The sequence below is a fragment of the Tyto alba genome, unplaced genomic scaffold (genome assembly GCF_018691265.1).
Source record: "Tyto alba isolate M040663 unplaced genomic scaffold, T.alba_DEE_v4.0 Super-Scaffold_21, whole genome shotgun sequence".
Taxonomy (NCBI): Eukaryota; Metazoa; Chordata; class Aves; order Strigiformes; family Tytonidae; genus Tyto; species Tyto alba.
Window position 1 is genome coordinate 11135237 of NW_024881295.1, and position 16629 is coordinate 11151865.

Below are 16629 nucleotides of genomic sequence, written 5' to 3' on the forward strand. Positions count from 1 at the left end.
TTGCTTTAAAGAGCAATTGCTAGGGGTAACACTGGTTAGTTACAACATGGAGACATGCCAAACTATTCTGAATGAGAGTGGATTGCTGGCTATCTTGTGCTTCAAGGTTTGTAGGGCTGGGTGGATAATTAAGCATTCCTGACATCACTGTGTGGTCACATCAACTCAGAGGGTTGGAGAAATTAATGTGGAAGCTCAGGTTCCTACTGGGTGTGCCATCCAGTTATGTAAATGGTGATTTTTCACTACAAAACATTGAATGAACTCCACAGTAAACTTTATGGGAATATCTTTGACTATTGTTGAAATTTCACCGCAAAAACTAATGTTTTAAAATAATTTTTTGACAGGGCTTTTTGGATTTTTTTTTTCTAATATCCATCCATTTTCAGTGAAGCCTTTAAATCTATTCACCAACTTTACCACAGAGATTTTTTTTTTTAATACCTATAGCTTTCTGAATGTAATTTCCATATTTGTAGTTTTTGGAAAGATTTTTCTGAATTAAAGCTTTTCTGCCCCACAAGGTGTTGATGCATTATTGAGAGCAATAGTGAATTAGCTCATTAATTCTTAACAGCAGTCTGAGCCTGCAGATGCAAGCTCGGGTGGGAAAGTACTTAAATCTCTGTCAGCATTTAAACTCTTTTTTTTTTGTTTGTTTGCTTGGTTTTCAGCCACCATGGTTGATCCTCCTGTTTGAGAGCCTGTTCACACTTATGAGTAGCTTTAGTTTTCCTCAGCCTGTTTATTTTGCATCACATCATAGTTCAGCAACAAAATGCTTCCTAAGTTCTGTTAAAAAAAAAAAAAAAAAAATCAAAACTAAGATGATTCTACTCAAATTTCCAGCCTATTAGTGCACGTCACATGTTTCTTCCCAGTTGAGCAGGAAGAATCTGAGTTTCTAAACCAGCCACTTTCCTGAAGATTACATGGCATTAGCACAGGGAGGGAGTCAGAAAAAAAACACAAAAACTAAACCAAACTTCACCTAGCCAGCCAGCTAATATCCAAGACTGGTTAATTGAAGTTTTCAGTGTTCAGAATGTCTATTTTCTAGATCTTTCCAGCCACTGATTTTACTTTATATTGGACAACTCAATGTCTGAGTTATGAATCTATATTTTCAGCATTGGGTCTTCAGCTTTATGCCATCTAGTTCCATATTACTTGTGTTTGATCACTCTGTGTGTCTGTGCGTCTTAGTGTTTCCTCTATTTTTTGTCACGCAGGGTAAATTGAGGGATCTCCCCGTGCGGCTGAGATCAGGACATGGCCCAACATCTCCGAGGGGTTATTTGCATCAGCGTACAGAATGTGTCAAAGCATCATGCCTTAATCCGGTGAGCGCAGTGACAGGGCTCGTGATGTGACAAGGCAGATCAGCCGATGCTGCAGACGTCTTGCCAGTAGCAGGGGTAACAAACATGGGGGCGGGGGGGGAATGAAAAAAGAAAAGTGCACAGAGAAGTGCAGCTACCCCTCCACCAAGCCCACTAATGATGACTTGTGCCCAGAGTGTGGGCACTGACAAGAGGCTTGGAAATATACCCACATTTTAGCAGCAGACAGTGCCCACCAGGACATTAACAGTTGTTTCTAGTCTCTTCCAAACTGTGGCTTGTTAACTAGCAACTAGAATTTAAAGTAGAAGTCTAAACATCTATAACTGAAATAAGTCAGTGCTCTGTTTCAATAAACTTTAAAGTGGCATTGCGGGTTTTTTTGTATTGTCTTTCAGGAAGGCATTTGCTTCTAGACTGTATTAACAAAATATGTTGTTTGACAGATATCATCTCAGCAGACAGGTTGCCTAATCTGTTTTATTGACAAATTGACTTATTATTTGATCAACTTGAATATAGTCTTCAAGATATATTTCTATTATAAAAAAGTAGATGGAACAGAGAATAATGTGTTTAGTCCATCATCCTCTTTCAGCTGTCATTTAAACACTGGTGTGTCTGTAAGAAAAGAAAAGTTATACAGTTGTTTTGATCATGCTGTCAGAATTGTCTTTATTATCTGTGGGGGAATTGCCTATGTAATTTCTTCTTCCTTGATACGATAATATATTGACCTCCCTCATTCAGTCAGAAGAAAGCAGGTTACGATGGCTCTACCCACCACCTACATGAAGTTTCGTATTCTATCAGAAGAGAAACAAAGCATCTCTGGGAGCCAGAATCACTTATACTTCACTTCCCCTGTGTTCTCTTTCAATGGGACCTGGAAACAAAGTGAAGTTAAAAGGTTTTCCTCACCAAAGTCAGAAATGCTTTGTAAAAAACAAAAATACATTTTTAGGCTGTTATGTTATAGTTTTTTTCCATAAAGGTGTGTGATTGTGTGTGGGGGGACACTGTTTATGATGTTTATTTTTTAGTCAGTAAGTTGTACTTGAAAAGTTTCAAAGATATAAAAAAATACAAAAAACTTAAAATCTGGATTAATTTAGTTAACAAGAAAAATGTGACAGCTTTAAAATTGTTCTTCCACTAATTGTTTTGGGAACCTTGCTTGTATCCTCCCCTTTGCTTCTGGCTTTTGATCAGAGAAATCCTGCTCACCCCCACCCCATGGGGCTAAAATGCACCCCGAGTTAGTGCACAGGCGCTGACACAGGCATCAGCTGAATGATGAGTCAAGATTTAAATCCTGATCTACAGAAAAACCTGTTACCTTTAGTTGCTTGCTTTTAAAATTTAACATCATAAAGAAATTAATGCTTGGGACCAAGGCACTCATTAAAAAGTTCCCTCCATTTAGTCCATTTATGAGTGTCCATTGCAATTTGTCCATTTGTAATTGTGCTCACAGTAGGTAAATAAGCTCCACCAGGGGTAATAAAAAAGGCCCTGATTTGTGTGTTCTGAATCCTTCTGGATTATGCCTTTTGAAAAGTAAATGCTTAAACTGAGTTTTAAAAAAATTAGGTAGTTAATACAAGGTAAAATTATTTTATTCTTCTTCTTGTTTCATTCAGTGAGTAGTATGTCCTGAGAGGGAAGCTGGACATGGTTTTGAACCACAAAGACAGGATTTTGATAAAAAAAAAGAAGCCCCAAATCAAAACAGTTATGTCTGCAATGTGGGAGCTCTAGGAGGGAGAGTAAAACTGGGCCTTGAGCTGTACAACCTCTGGCCTTGGTTTAGCAAAGCACAGATCTGACTAATAGAAACCTGGCCACAGAAAAATACACCCCAAACCACTCACAATTTGTCCATCTTTGGGGTATTTTTTTTTCTTCCTATTTTTTTTAAACTGCAGACATTTAATGCCATGCTTGCCTGAGAGCTTTTTCCTGTAGCTAATAATACTTTGCACTGCTGTAGTGCCTTTAATCCAAAGATCTCAAAGTGCTTTTCAGGCATTAATGAATTAAGCCTCATAACACCCCTTTGAAGTAGGTATTATTATAGCAGTCTTAGAGATGGGCTGAGTAATTTTCCTGAAGTTGTAGAGCAAGTCTCTGACAGAGTCAGAAATAGCCTGCTGAAGTCCTGTGTCTCAGTCTCTTCTCTAACCACCACATCATTCTCCCAGTCTAAGTCTCTTAAATCATTTTAATTTTAAATAATTACTTTGATTTACTTACTGTATTTAAGTCATATCTCTGTTAAATACAAGGGGAGGCATCGATTTATCCTTGGTGGGTTAGGCATTCACTGCCTGTGAAAGTTGCGCTGATAACGTGAAGTTAAACTGACACAAATCCCTGTGTGGGGATGCTCTTGCGGGGGGATAGGAGGGGCTTTTCAGGGCTTAGTTTGAGCCCCTGTCTTCATGCACACACACTCTGTACTGTACAGCTACACCAGCGCAGCTGACACCCACCCTCATCGGCAGAGCCCCAGCTCAGCTGCCTGAAATGACCAGCAGCATTTTCGGTGGGTAATAATTTGCATTGTAAATGGTCCCTCATATGGCAAGAACTGTACCTATGTGAGCAGTTTACATTATTTGTGATAGATCAGCCCTCTTTCCTCCTTCCTGAGATTGTTAGTCTAACTAGCTAGTTAAGTCAGGACTTAAACCAAGTCTAAGTTATTTCAAAAAGCCATTCAAACTGCAGCTTGAATTGCCACACAGGTCTGGCAGAGTTTTAACTAAACCTTAAATTCATGCTTTTAATTATATTTTCAGCTATGTATGTGCCATTGCCAGTGCCATTAAGACCCAGCTCTACAGAAGAGCTCCCTGCCTGAAGCATTTTAGATTTTGTGGAGGGGTGTATTTTGGTGTGACTTTAACCTCTTCCTAGTTTTCTTGGCCTTCACAGGGGTGGGGGCAAGGGAAAGCCTGGGTTTTGGCCAAAGTAACTTTCTGTGCTGCCTCTGGTAGCAGTTTTAGAAGCATCCAAAAAGGTAAATTGGTGTAAGCCTGCAAATAACCAAACCCACAATCAATAAATTTGTAATATCATGCCACACAGTTTGCTTTGGTTAGGCTAATGGGTCAGGAAGGACCATTCTTTGGTCCTGCTGTCACACGCCCTTCAGCGTATAGCGCTGGTGCGGCGGCAGCAGCCGAGTTTGCTGGGCATACAGTGCTCTGAGCTGAACCTGGCCTGAGGTGGAGAGGGGCTCCCCGTTCCCCTGGCCCAAGGCACCTGCTGTGCGCCGACAAGGCTGTTCTGCCAGCAGGAAAGAAAAAAAAACAAAAACAAAAACAAAACTAAACAAAAAAAAAAAAACCAAACAAAAAAAAAAAAAAAAAAACCAAAACAGAAAAACAAACCCACAAAAAAAAAAAAACCAAACACCCAAAACTGCAAATCACTAAGCACTGGCTAATCCTTCAAAGTGGCAGATACAGTTAGCCAGCTCCCAGTGACAGGATTTTTGAGCAGCCATGCCAGACCTGGCGTAGAGCAAGCCAAATTGGGTAGGCAGGAGTGTGTGTGTGTGCATGTGTGCAAATGTTCACGGGCTCACGGCACGTGGCGTGAGGGCAGTGGGAACCTGTGACGGATCCCTGCAGTAAGTCCGAGTGCATAATAATGTCTGCAAAGTTCACGTGACTAGAGGCTGGAGGGCAACGGTTGCAAATGGCACCGGGCAATCTGTGGGATGTCTTTTGCATTAGCTTTCAGAGCAAATTTACTTACGGGAGAAAAACCCTCACCGAAACCCTGCAGTGTCTGCTGGCTGCCAGCCTCGCAGATCTAGCCTGGAGCGGGGAAGAAGGCTGCCACCCCTCTGCCCTGCGTAGACGTGTTAGCGGGAAGGTTTTACAGCTGGGGTGTAGCTGATGCTCACAGAGCTGCCGACACCATCAGCCTTGCTGAATTAGGCCAACGGTGCTGTGGTGTGATTTTATTCTTCCTGTCCTCATCGCCAGCTTGCAAGCAACTTCTGATTTCAGTGCATGGCCATCAGTGCTACCGTGATACCAACAGACGTGAGTGTAAGCATCCCAGGGACTGGGACTACTCTGACTATCTTGAGCCCACCAGTCTCAGGCACTAGATTGCTTTGGTAAATATGTTTACAAGACTTTCTGTAACTTTTCAGTATGCACTTTCCACTGGTTGGACCAACAGCCACAGCCTGTTCCTCTCCCACATTGCTTTTCTACAGTATTGCTGAATATTTATTAACTGAAAGCTTATTGACAAGCTCCTGTGTACCCTTTCTCGCTGATGCCAAAGTCGCAGTGCTGTGCTTCCTCGTGAGGCACATACGCTTTCTATAACCTTTCATGGCTTCTGTGGGGGGTCTTTTCACTTTCCTACACACATATAGCTCTGTATGTTACTTTCTTGGTAGGAATGCGCTAATTGTCACACGTCTTTCTTTTTAAAATAGATTAATGTCATAATTATCCTCATTTTCTTCCTTCCTGCTACAGGCAATTGCTGGAATGCTTTAGCATTTTTTGCAAAAAAAAAAAAACAAAACAAAACAAAACCCCAGAACCGCCCCCCCCAACACTTGTCTAGGGAAAAAATTGTTACCACTCCCAAGTCGCTTAAGTACTCTAGAAACCCTTTTCTGCTGCAGCTGTGCTCTTAGGGTTTAACCGGTCTTCATTTCTGTTTTTGCAAAGCTCAGCTTTATCCACTCATATAACGATTTAGATATATCTTCAGCTTAGCTTTTCTCATGTTCTCCTGGACATTTTTTCCTCACAGGTTTAGGGAACATAGTTGCTCCTTTATGTATCAGCCCAGCCACAAAAAACCAAACCAAACCAAACCAAACCAAAACAAAAAACAAAACAAAAAACAACCAACAAAAAAGAAAGCAGCAAGCAGGAATCGTGTGTCCCTCTGCATCAGTGTAGGAAGCTGAGAAGGCCTGTGCGTTCAGTGATGCCCCAGGGCCAGCAAAGGCATTGGATAGCAGGGCTTTGGCAATGATATTCCTTGCTTTAGGGTCATCTTTGTCAAAAGGGTAAAGAAGCAAAATGTTTGCCTTGGCTCAAGTTGCAGTTAAGGTGTCAGGCACACTGAATACAAACTACACCGTAATTTGACAGCAGCAGCACAGTCACGTTTGTTCCTCTGGCCTTTCAGGTCGACAGGTGCTCCCTTCATCGCATGTTGATGACAGTAACAAATAAAGGGAATTTAAGGGGTTAAAGGACGGTGACATTTATTGGCCTGAGCCTCACACTATACAGTTCTGCTCAGGCCCAACTTCCCCTGGACAGGTGCTATATAGGTGCTATAGGCTGTACCTGGAAGCTGCCAGAACAGACCTCTGTTTTGCTGATGGGATGTTCCAGGTGCCACCCTGCTCCCGGGAAGAGCACAGAGGACAACCTGGCAGGCAAGAGAAGTGCAGGCAGGTTCATAGGACCTCCACCAGCTACCTCCTGCTTTCCCAAATATTGCCTTTTCCCTTCAGGAAATCTGGAACCATAGAATGGCATCTGTCAAGCCGTAGGCACTTGAGAGTAAGCACCCATCAGAATAACTTACTGTCAAAAACAGGTACAAATTCATTTCATCCCACTTTGTGCCATATGCTGCTGTCAAAACTTCATGAACTGTTTAGGCAGCATGTTGGGACATTTTGACTAACTATGAGCAGAGCTATTTTTTTCATAGCTTTGTGTCATCGGCGTTTATAATTGGGTATTTCCCTGAATTTGCTTTGGTCTCCACACAGATAAGCCTATACAAAGTGAATGTAACCTGGGAAGGTATGCACAGGCCAAACCTCTGGATTCAGCCATCCCCATTTATGAGGTGCCCCAACTCTGAACTGGAAATTGGACCGTACTACATTGTTCAGGAACCAACTTTTTTCTTCTGTTTTAATGCTGATATTTTAAAGATAGGGTCATTCTTTTTTTTTCCTGTGATTTGATGAAAACCTTGAATTTTGGAGCAGACTGGTAAGCCGAATCTAAATCTAATTTTCTGTTCCTTGAGCCCAGCCAATGAAAAGACAATTAACTAGCACACCCTTCACTATAATAAGTGGGAAACAGACCACAGGATAGGTAAAGAACACATTTGCTGTTTTATTGGTGCCTTGCAGGGCAGTAATACTGAAAAAGGGGAATGCAAAAGAAACAAAAAACCAAAAACCAAAACCAAAAACCCAGGATGGTGGCAACCCACATTGTATTTTTTTTAAAGAGTACATCAACTCCTGTTTTTTTTTATTTATTGTGGCATGAATGATAACATAAAACCAAAACATGAAAATATACAACTTATATTACACTATGTGTTATGAACAAAATATAAATCTATAACTCTATGTTATATTTACATAATTATTTCTTTTATTAAATTTCAAGTGAGATGGTAGGTTGCACATACTTTGTTTTAAGCTCCAGGCATTTGATTGTCTCTATTTCTTTTCTATTTTCATTTCACTTGTAAAATCCAAAACGTTAGAAGGAGTAAGAGCTTTAGAGCCAATGGAGCTATATAAATACTGTTTCAGCAAACCAGTGACAAAAACACTGGGGAGTAGAGAAATCAGTCAGTAGAAAAAACGAACTTGACATGTTCTTCAATCTGGGAAACTGACAAGTTAAGATAAAGTTGAAAAAATGTAAATATAAACCAAGCTAAACAGCCAGCCCATGCCCTGTGAATTGAGGATAGATTTGAATCCACATCTAGTGAATTACACACAGTTCTTTGCAAAATTGAAGGTATGATTCTATCGGGAAGTGGGCAGACAAAAATACTTCCTATCTGATACATCATGCCCTTAAACGTATGAGATATCATATAGTTGCCATTCATTCTAGCAGATGAATTCTTGCTAAGTAAGGTCTACGTTTTCACGGAGTATAATTATTTTTGATGTTACGAACGTGATGTCAGAGGCTTCTTCGGGGACAATAACAGCTCATCTCTTTGGATTAAAAAGAAAAAAGCTCTGAAAATGTGCTGTAAAAAGGTTAAAGACAATTTACTTTCTAAAAAATGATTTAATTAAAGAGAGAGTCTACCGCAGTAACCAAATCTTTGAAATAATGTCTTCGAAGAAAGAAATTCTTCCATATGCATTCGTAATAAGAGGATTTGGTTACAAAACTAATTAAATGCTATAATAATAGCTAGTGTTCTTTTCTGGGGGCCTGATTAATATAGCGGAACGGTTAAATAAAGATGTTAAATGCACTTAAAAATCCTATTTTACTAATATAAGGCATGAATAAATTGAAAAAGGATATACTCTGTGTTATTTAACTGAGCTTAGAAGCAAGTGCCTCAGTTTTTTTTCTTCTTTTCCCCTTTTCCCCACTGCTGGTGTTGTTCTTTTGTATGCTCACAAGACACATGGCGTAAGCGGCTCCCTAATTTAGGAGGAGATGGCCCGTACGCCCCCCCCGGCAGCTCCCCAAGACCATCCTCGCTCGCCAGGTTCCCAGGGAAGAAGGGAACGAAGCCTGCCTCGGCATTAGGGCCTCGTTGCGCTTTTAGGTTAATATGATCCTAATCTCCTCTAACCTGGTTTTTCTACATGCTCCAGGGCACAGAACCCAGGAAAAAAAAGAAACAAGACAAGGAGATCTTTTTATAAATGTATGTTTTGCTTTGTTTTGTTTTTTGTTATTTTTTTTTCCTTTTTTTTTTTTTTTTTTCTTTTTTTTTTTTCCTAAGAAATTAAAGAGGGACAAACAGGGCCTCATTTTCAAATCTGGTCTTCTACTGCCGAAGGACATATGGGTGCTCAACCTTGGACCCAACAAAACATTAGCACAGGCGTTAAGTATTTTGCTGGTTTGGGACCCCAGAGCCTTTTTTGTTTGTTTGTTTGTTTGTTTGTTTGTTTGTTTTTTTTTTGGCCTTTTTTGTGGCCTTTTTTTCCTTTTTAACATTGCTGCATCGGTTTCAACACCCGAATGCAGGACGTGGATAGTCTGCTACAGCTACCCATGCGGAAAGCCTGACCCAACCGCCGGCCCCCGCGCAGTCTCTCAGACGGGGCCGCGTCCGGGAGCTACGCCGGCCTTCAGCTGGGCCCCAGCGCGGGCCGCGGCAGGGAGCGGGGTCCCACAGCCCTGCCCGCGGACACGGGGCTGCCCCCGGCACCTGAAATTCGGGCCCGCCGAAGTCAAAGGGCCTTCCTCCCATCCACCTCCCCCGGGCCGGCTTTCCATCCAGCCCACGCCTCTTAAGACTTGCTCTGATCACGCCTGCCGCAGTGGCACCTACCTGGAGCTAAAACAAAGTATTCTGGTAGCCCAAAGTGACACAAATAAACCAGAGAGTCTCTATAACGTGGTGGAAATCAAGCATCCAGCAAATGTGAGGTGAACCCACAAGAGTCAGAAGTAATTTGTTCACAAAGACAGGGAACAAATTTAAAAGTTAAAAAAAAAAAAAAGGAGCAAATATCCGTTTTCACATTGTACATAATAATGATATAAAAACAATTGTCTATTTTTTTTTTCCTTCTTATCCAAACAGAGTGCTTCAAAAAAAATTGGCTCTAGATGACTGGTGTAATTAAATAACTAAAATGAGTGATGAGAGAGCAGAAGTTAATTAAGATTGAAAACAACACTCCCATTAATTCACTCCATCATAATAAACATCAGAAGTTGACATGGCTGGGGCCAAAATTAAAATAAAAGAAAGAGGAATGGTGTGAGCAGAAGAAGAAGCGATTTGTTTTCATATGTATATATATATATTTATATATATATAAAAAGGCAAGGTGGGGAGGGGTATCCATTTTAAATAGCCTAACAGCTTCATTTGCTGCACTGCCAAATTAGAACAGAATAAAATAAAGTTAAAAAAAGGGGGGGGAATAAAATAAATTATATATAATTTACTAATCTGGGAACAGCTGACCATTATTATTATTATTATTAGAATTACCATTACAACACTAGCAAGAAGAGGCAGTTCAACGGAAAAAAAAACAAAAAACCAAAACCAAAAACAAACCCAACACAGTAATAAAATACAAACGAAAAGAACCCTCTCTGACATGGAGGATATGATCAGCTACTCCAAGCATAACTTCAGAGCAAATCTTCTGAGAGAGAGAAAATAGAAAAGAATTTTTCGAGGCAGAGGTGGATATCAAAAAAAGGAGAACGGGAGAAAAATAAAACGGATGTCGCAGGGTAAAACTATCACACGTCCAAACCGCTCGTCGGAGTATTGTCCTACGTCTTCAATGGCATTTGCTCGTTTGCTTTGCAAAAGGTCTGCAGAGGTCAAGTTACACTTCAAGTGGGATTTCAAGAGGCAAAGAAAGGCTCCCCCGCATCCTCCTTCCCCGTCTCTCCTCCTCCCTGCCCCTTTCATCCTGCACCCGCATGTAAATGGCTGATTGCACCGCGGGCTAAATTTGCCTGATTAAGGGACCATTTGCACAATCAATGTTGCCAAGTACTGAAGACCATGTCTCTGGCGAATGCTTGGGCTGGGATCTCACCAGCACTAAGATGCACAGGGCTATTTTTACAACTTAAAAGTGGTAACAATATCAATGAGTCTCTCTCTAGGAGTAGGAATGTAGGAATTTATCAGGGAGCAACATGAATACCAAGGTGGCATCCTCAGCTAGGAAACCAACTCAGGTGAAGGCTTTTGCCTCAGTATGAGCTTAAGCCTTTCCTTCCCAGGCCAGAGAGGAGCTCCTGGATAGCTGCTGTTTGAAAGTAGGGCTAGCCTTTTTGGTTGGTTGGTTGGTAGGTTGGTTGGTTGAAATCTAAATGCTTCTGCCCTGCTACACTCTCTTGGGTCCTCTCCTTCTACAGGAAGATCAGAGTAAGGAGGTGGGAAGAGACTCTTTAATTCACCTGTATTGACATTATTTTTTCTGAAATAAAGTGTAACGTTCAGTTACATTTCTGTAAATACAAGAGGCTAACTTCTGCTCAGGATTACGCTTGTGTAAATCTACCTTCTTCAACTTGTTGCTGTTGCCCAAGGAAGGCAAAAATGCCCAAGCAATGTATCTAAGGGCTCTAGAACAACGCTGAAAATATTTTAGCCCAGGAGAATAATTTTTCACTTGTGAGAAACAGCAGCTAGGGAAACTCAGCACTGCAAAGGTTCAGGTTCTTACATGCCCACTTTGAATATGGAAATCTCTTCATAGCTATTAGTCTTCCTTCCTACACAAACATCCCACTGATAACAATGGATTTCTGCAAGTGCAAAGGAGAAAAAAAATGTCAGTTTAAAAACAAAATCACTTTTGGAACCAGAGATCAGTACTCAGCCACCCTGAAGGTACAAGTTCATCAAAACTGGACATTCACGGTAACTAATTATGCTTAGCGAGGAGGTAACATTTCCAGTTGCCCTGTCCTGTGCAGAACAAATCACACTTTGGACAAGCCTTTTTTATGTTGTATATGCTGCCACTTGAAGTGTAAATTAAAAGCAAAGGCTCCTTACAGACCAAGTTTTTTGGAGGGTGCGGGACTTCATTCTGGAACATGCTTTTTGCTCACAATAGTCCAATATTATTCTTATTAGTACCATAAACACGCACACATGAAAATCCAAGACCATAAAATATTTTTTCTCTAAATTTCTTATGTCTCTCTCTCTCTCTCTCTCTCTTTTTTTCACCTGAGAACGGCACCTACAGTTTCCTTTAAAAAGCAAAACCAAAACCAAAAATATATGTCTAATCTCACCACCTGCTGGTATATCAGGTTCTTCAAGGGATTGTCTAAGATACAACACTGTCCTAACTTAAGACAGAGCAGGAAGCAAAAGACAAGCAAAAGAAAAACAAAACAAGAAGAAGAGACCAACCAAAAAAAAAAGCAAATTGGACTAGTTCAGCGCTTTAGTACAAATTTGGCACTTGCTCAAAGACTCAGTATGGTGTGCAACTGATGAAGAGAAGTCCTCTCTTGAAAGGAAATAATTGCTTGATGGGGTTAACAGAAACAGACTCCCCACTTCCTTCCTTGCCAGCCATGCGCACAGGCACGCACGCGCACACACACACACACACACACACTTCTGACCCAGATTTGCCAGGGAGGAGGAGGAGGAGGAGGAGACAGAAGGGGTAAAAGGAATTTTATCTTTTTTCTTTCCTGTCAGGTGCATTACCAAAAAAAAAAAAAAATTATTTCTCTTTAAACTGTAGCACAAAACAACAAAACACATTCACAAGCCACTTGTTGGCACTGTGTACCTGAGTGAGAATTTCTAGAACATTGTAGAACAAACAGCCATAAAGTTTATTTGAAAAAAAAATAATAATAATAAAAGGTCGACGGGTAAGACTTCAGTGCTTGGGTATAGCAGCTGAATTACTGGCATTATTTTACCCATAGCTTATATCATTCTGTTGTTGTTGTCGTCGTTGTCTTTGTTTCCTTTCTTCTGAGCCTTTTTTCTTCTGATGCAGGCTGATGTCTATTAGTCAGCTGATGTCCCAACTAGTTAAGACTAACAGTTAAAGTAACAGTCAGTGTATGAGAAAGTTAATGTGCTTGGCCACTGGCAAAGATAAACCAGATGGGGCTTTATTTATTTTTTCTTTTCTCCTTGAAGTCCTGTAGGTCACAAGATATTTGGACCCTGATCAGTTGGCTTGCCCCGCAATGTGATTTTCACTGTCACTGCCATAGTCCGCATCAGGGTCATCCTCTTCCTCATCATATTCATCGTAGATTTCTCCATTGACGTCATCGGTCTGCATCTCCTCCTTGATATGAGGCTCCTCGCCTTTGATGCCGTAAGTGCTCTGGATGACGGGCATCCCGGGCTCCGGGCTGCTGGACACGCTCGAGTGCTCAGAGGGCAGATGTGGGGAAGGCATTCCTGCCATGGCAATGGCTCCTGGGTAAACTACGCCCGCGGTGGCAATGGGAATCTGTGCTTGTTGCCTGTCGTGGAGAAAAAGTAAAAGGACGTTTGAATACTGGAAGGAGTACAGCGAGGGGAAGTACAACAGCATTTTGCAAGACCACAGCTTGTGCTCTTGGGCATATAGAGGAAGCTCCTGGATGGCCCATGCAGGACAACCCCTATGCCAATACTCCAGGCTCACCAGCTGATGCTCTTGAAATGAACATCAAGCCCAAATCAACTTCACTGGTAAGAAAACCCAATCTCTGTAAACACCTCTAGCTGTACCTGAACTACACAGCTTCAGCTTGCCTGCTCGTGATGCAAACTTCTTCACTGGGTAAACTGGGTGTGCCATGAGCTGCCAGCCAAAAATAAACATCTTTTCAATTGTCGTCCAATTTAAAAACCATGTATTTTGAAAATCTTTCTTTTAAATAATCCAAGATGCTGGCAGGACTAGTCATAAAAGTAACACATTGCCAACAGAAGAGACACGGCGAAGGCTAGGGGGTGTGCACAGGGCTGAGGAGGTGCTGTAGGAAAGTACCAGTGGATGAGGAGAAAGCAAGGCAGGTCTCTCCAAAGAGGCAATGTTTACTCCACGTTCACTCAGAGACCTGGCCGTTATTAGGGAGAGGAACAGCGGGCTTTCTGGGGCCAATATGGGCTTATGGGATGATCATGAAGGGCCTCCCACTGGAAGGTGATAGTTTCCACAGCGAGCGGCACTTGTGAAAAGCAGAACCTTTGAAGGAAGGTGGATAAAATTGGGAAAAGGCAGACTTAAAACAGAAGTATGCATTATTTAAAAATAAATAAAAAGCTAGCAAGCAACGTGAGCATTTGAGAAAATCCTCTACAGGATGCCTTTATGCTGCGTCTAAGCCTTGGAAACCTGTCCACAGCCATGAAAGAAGAATTATTCCAGGCCATAGAAATTCCCTTTGCATCATGAACACTAGCTGTGTTATGCTAGTGTTTGTTTCCCTGAGAAGCTTCAGGGTCCCAACAAGCCTAGAGGTTTAAAATTCATGCTCCTTTTGTTTGCTTGCTGCATGAAGTAATTCCATTGCAGTAATACTCTTCAGTACATGCTGCACATTGTAATGTCATCAGCGGTGTGTCCATCTGCACTGAAAAGCCTTGCCACAGGAGACAGGGCAGAGTCTCTTGAGATGAATATTCTTAATTAAGAATGAAACCTTCCCCTGTTCCCCTGCCTGCCTGTGCCCTGGCTGTACAGTAAGCCTTGCACAGTACAGTGATCCTGAAAGACTTTCCTCTGCCAAACAGCTTTACATTTGTTTGGAATTGCTTGCTGCATTTTCAGATACTTCCTGCCTGCCATTCGAGTGAGGCCTCCCTCCACACAGTCCTTATTTCTGTGTTTCTGAAACAAGTAGAAGTTGTCTCAGCCGAAGACATGGCTCTTAAAGTAGGGAGTGGATCTAATTTGCATTTTATTCTTAATTCAATAGGAAGGCTTTTGTTTTCTGGAGTCAGCATTTCTGTAACAAGATTCAGCACACTTAAATTGCTTTTAATATTTAACAATAGGAACACTTTGCACTTAAATGGTGCTTTTCAGAGTGCTTTTCAAATATTAAATAATTTAAGAATAGTATTTTTCCACTTCTATAGGATGTCCACTCCAGAGGACCTCAAAGCAGCCCTCAGATACTAATGTATTAGCAGTCTCAGCAGTCCAGTGAGGTGAGCTTGTCACACTACCACTGAAGAGGAGGACAGTGAGACAGGGAGGCATTAAGTCCAAGAATTGCAAAAAATGCCCAATCCTTCTCATTGCAATGCCTTCAGACAGGCTTCCACCATGTCCCAGCAGCTGGCATAGCCATGGCTCTTGTAACCCCAATCATTTATTTTGGTGCCCAGGCAGGAGCCAGATCGGTGCTCAGAAGTTTAGCCCGAAATGACCCGTACTGGGTGATGCAGCAGATGGGGAACTAAACCCAGGAACGCAACTGTAGTGCTGTGACTGCCAGCATCAAACACTGACCCTGCTGCAGTCATCGGCTGCTCTGTCAGTAACTTATACAAAGATTCCACCCCAGGTTCTGTGCTCTAATACCCCCATGCAAATTATCTCCAGAAATGTCTTGATTTCAATGTCAGCCTTGTTTGGAAAGCCAAATAATATGCAGAATGTTACAAGGTTATTTTTTTTTCCCATGATGAAGCATGCATGTTAACCAGATAAGCAGTGTGTTGGGGGCTCTGTTGCCACCTATTCTTTCTCCGGAAGGCCCCCCTCCTCTTTTTTTAATCTCTTGATGCCAAATGTTGGCTGACTTCCCTGTGTTTGTTTCACTGCTTACCATTGGGATCACTGGACCTGCCAGCGCCACAGGGTTAAGCAGCTCAAATTTCTCTGCTGAGCGGCTTACTATAACAATGCACACTGTAGCTGTTTAAAACACAGTCTGATGACACTTAACAGTTGCTGGACAGATATTCTCTCCTTTATTGCTACTTCTAGGCATTAACTAGAGTGATGTGCAACTCCGTTAATATCAAAATGATTCCAAATTCAGATGAAACAGAACACAAATTCCATTATTTCCGAGGGTCATTCCTGTTGCTTGTTTTGCTATTTTTAAGGCCACTGTGTAGCTTTCCATTTTCTGAAGTGAATACAGAAATACTGCAGAAGATTTGATTACTTCCAATTCTTTTGATCTGCTGTAACCAAAACCAAGAAGTCTTCACAGAAGGAAAATATATGCTAGATTTTAATCTAATCATATCAAGCTGATACATTAGCTGTTTATCAGAACCAGTCTTCTTGAAATTTATGCTCAATACAAAGTAGTTTACTGTACTGGAAGGCACTCCCTAGTATGACAAATGCCATCATGATGAACAATGCAGAAAACTTCATGCCTGATACAAATTAACTGAGCCAAGTCCATATTCCAGCTCAAGTCCAGTATGTTCAGCGGTCTTTTTGCAGACCACTTGCCACAGATCATGCTGAATGCAAACTTGTATTTTTGGCTTTTGGATCAAGAGGCACTACCACAGATTAATTCAGATATAATCTCGTGAGGCCTCATAATAAAGTAATACTTACAAGGCTTTATTAGAAGACTTACATTTCATTGGAAAACTTTAAGTTTTTTTTTTTTTTTTTTTACATGATCAGAGTGGAAATGAGACAGTTGGCCGAAGCTGTAAGATGAGTATATAGCAGAGCCAACAAAAAAAACCCGTAACTGCCTAACTTCCTCCTGGAACACGTTGTTTTAAAGTATAAGCTTCGTATTCTGTTAGCAATATATAATGTTCTTGCCAATAAAATATAACATTTACCACACTGAATTAAGAATTATCCCTGAAATTTTTT

At 41.3% G+C, this 16629-nt stretch overlaps 1 protein-coding gene across 13 annotated transcripts in view; it reads right to left on the reverse strand.

Annotated features, from left to right (window-relative positions):
* Positions 1 to 7456: 7456 nt before the first annotated feature.
* SOX5 (SRY-box transcription factor 5) overlaps positions 7457 to 16629 on the reverse strand; it is a 296063-nt gene continuing 286890 nt past the window's right edge. For all 13 annotated transcript variants that reach the window (XM_042795201.1, XM_042795200.1, XM_042795196.1 and 10 more), the window contains one exon: positions 7457 to 13300. In XM_042795201.1, coding sequence (XP_042651135.1) covers positions 12997 to 13300 — 304 coding nt within the window. In that variant the 3' untranslated portion in view covers positions 7457 to 12996. The remainder of the gene's footprint in view (positions 13301 to 16629) is intronic.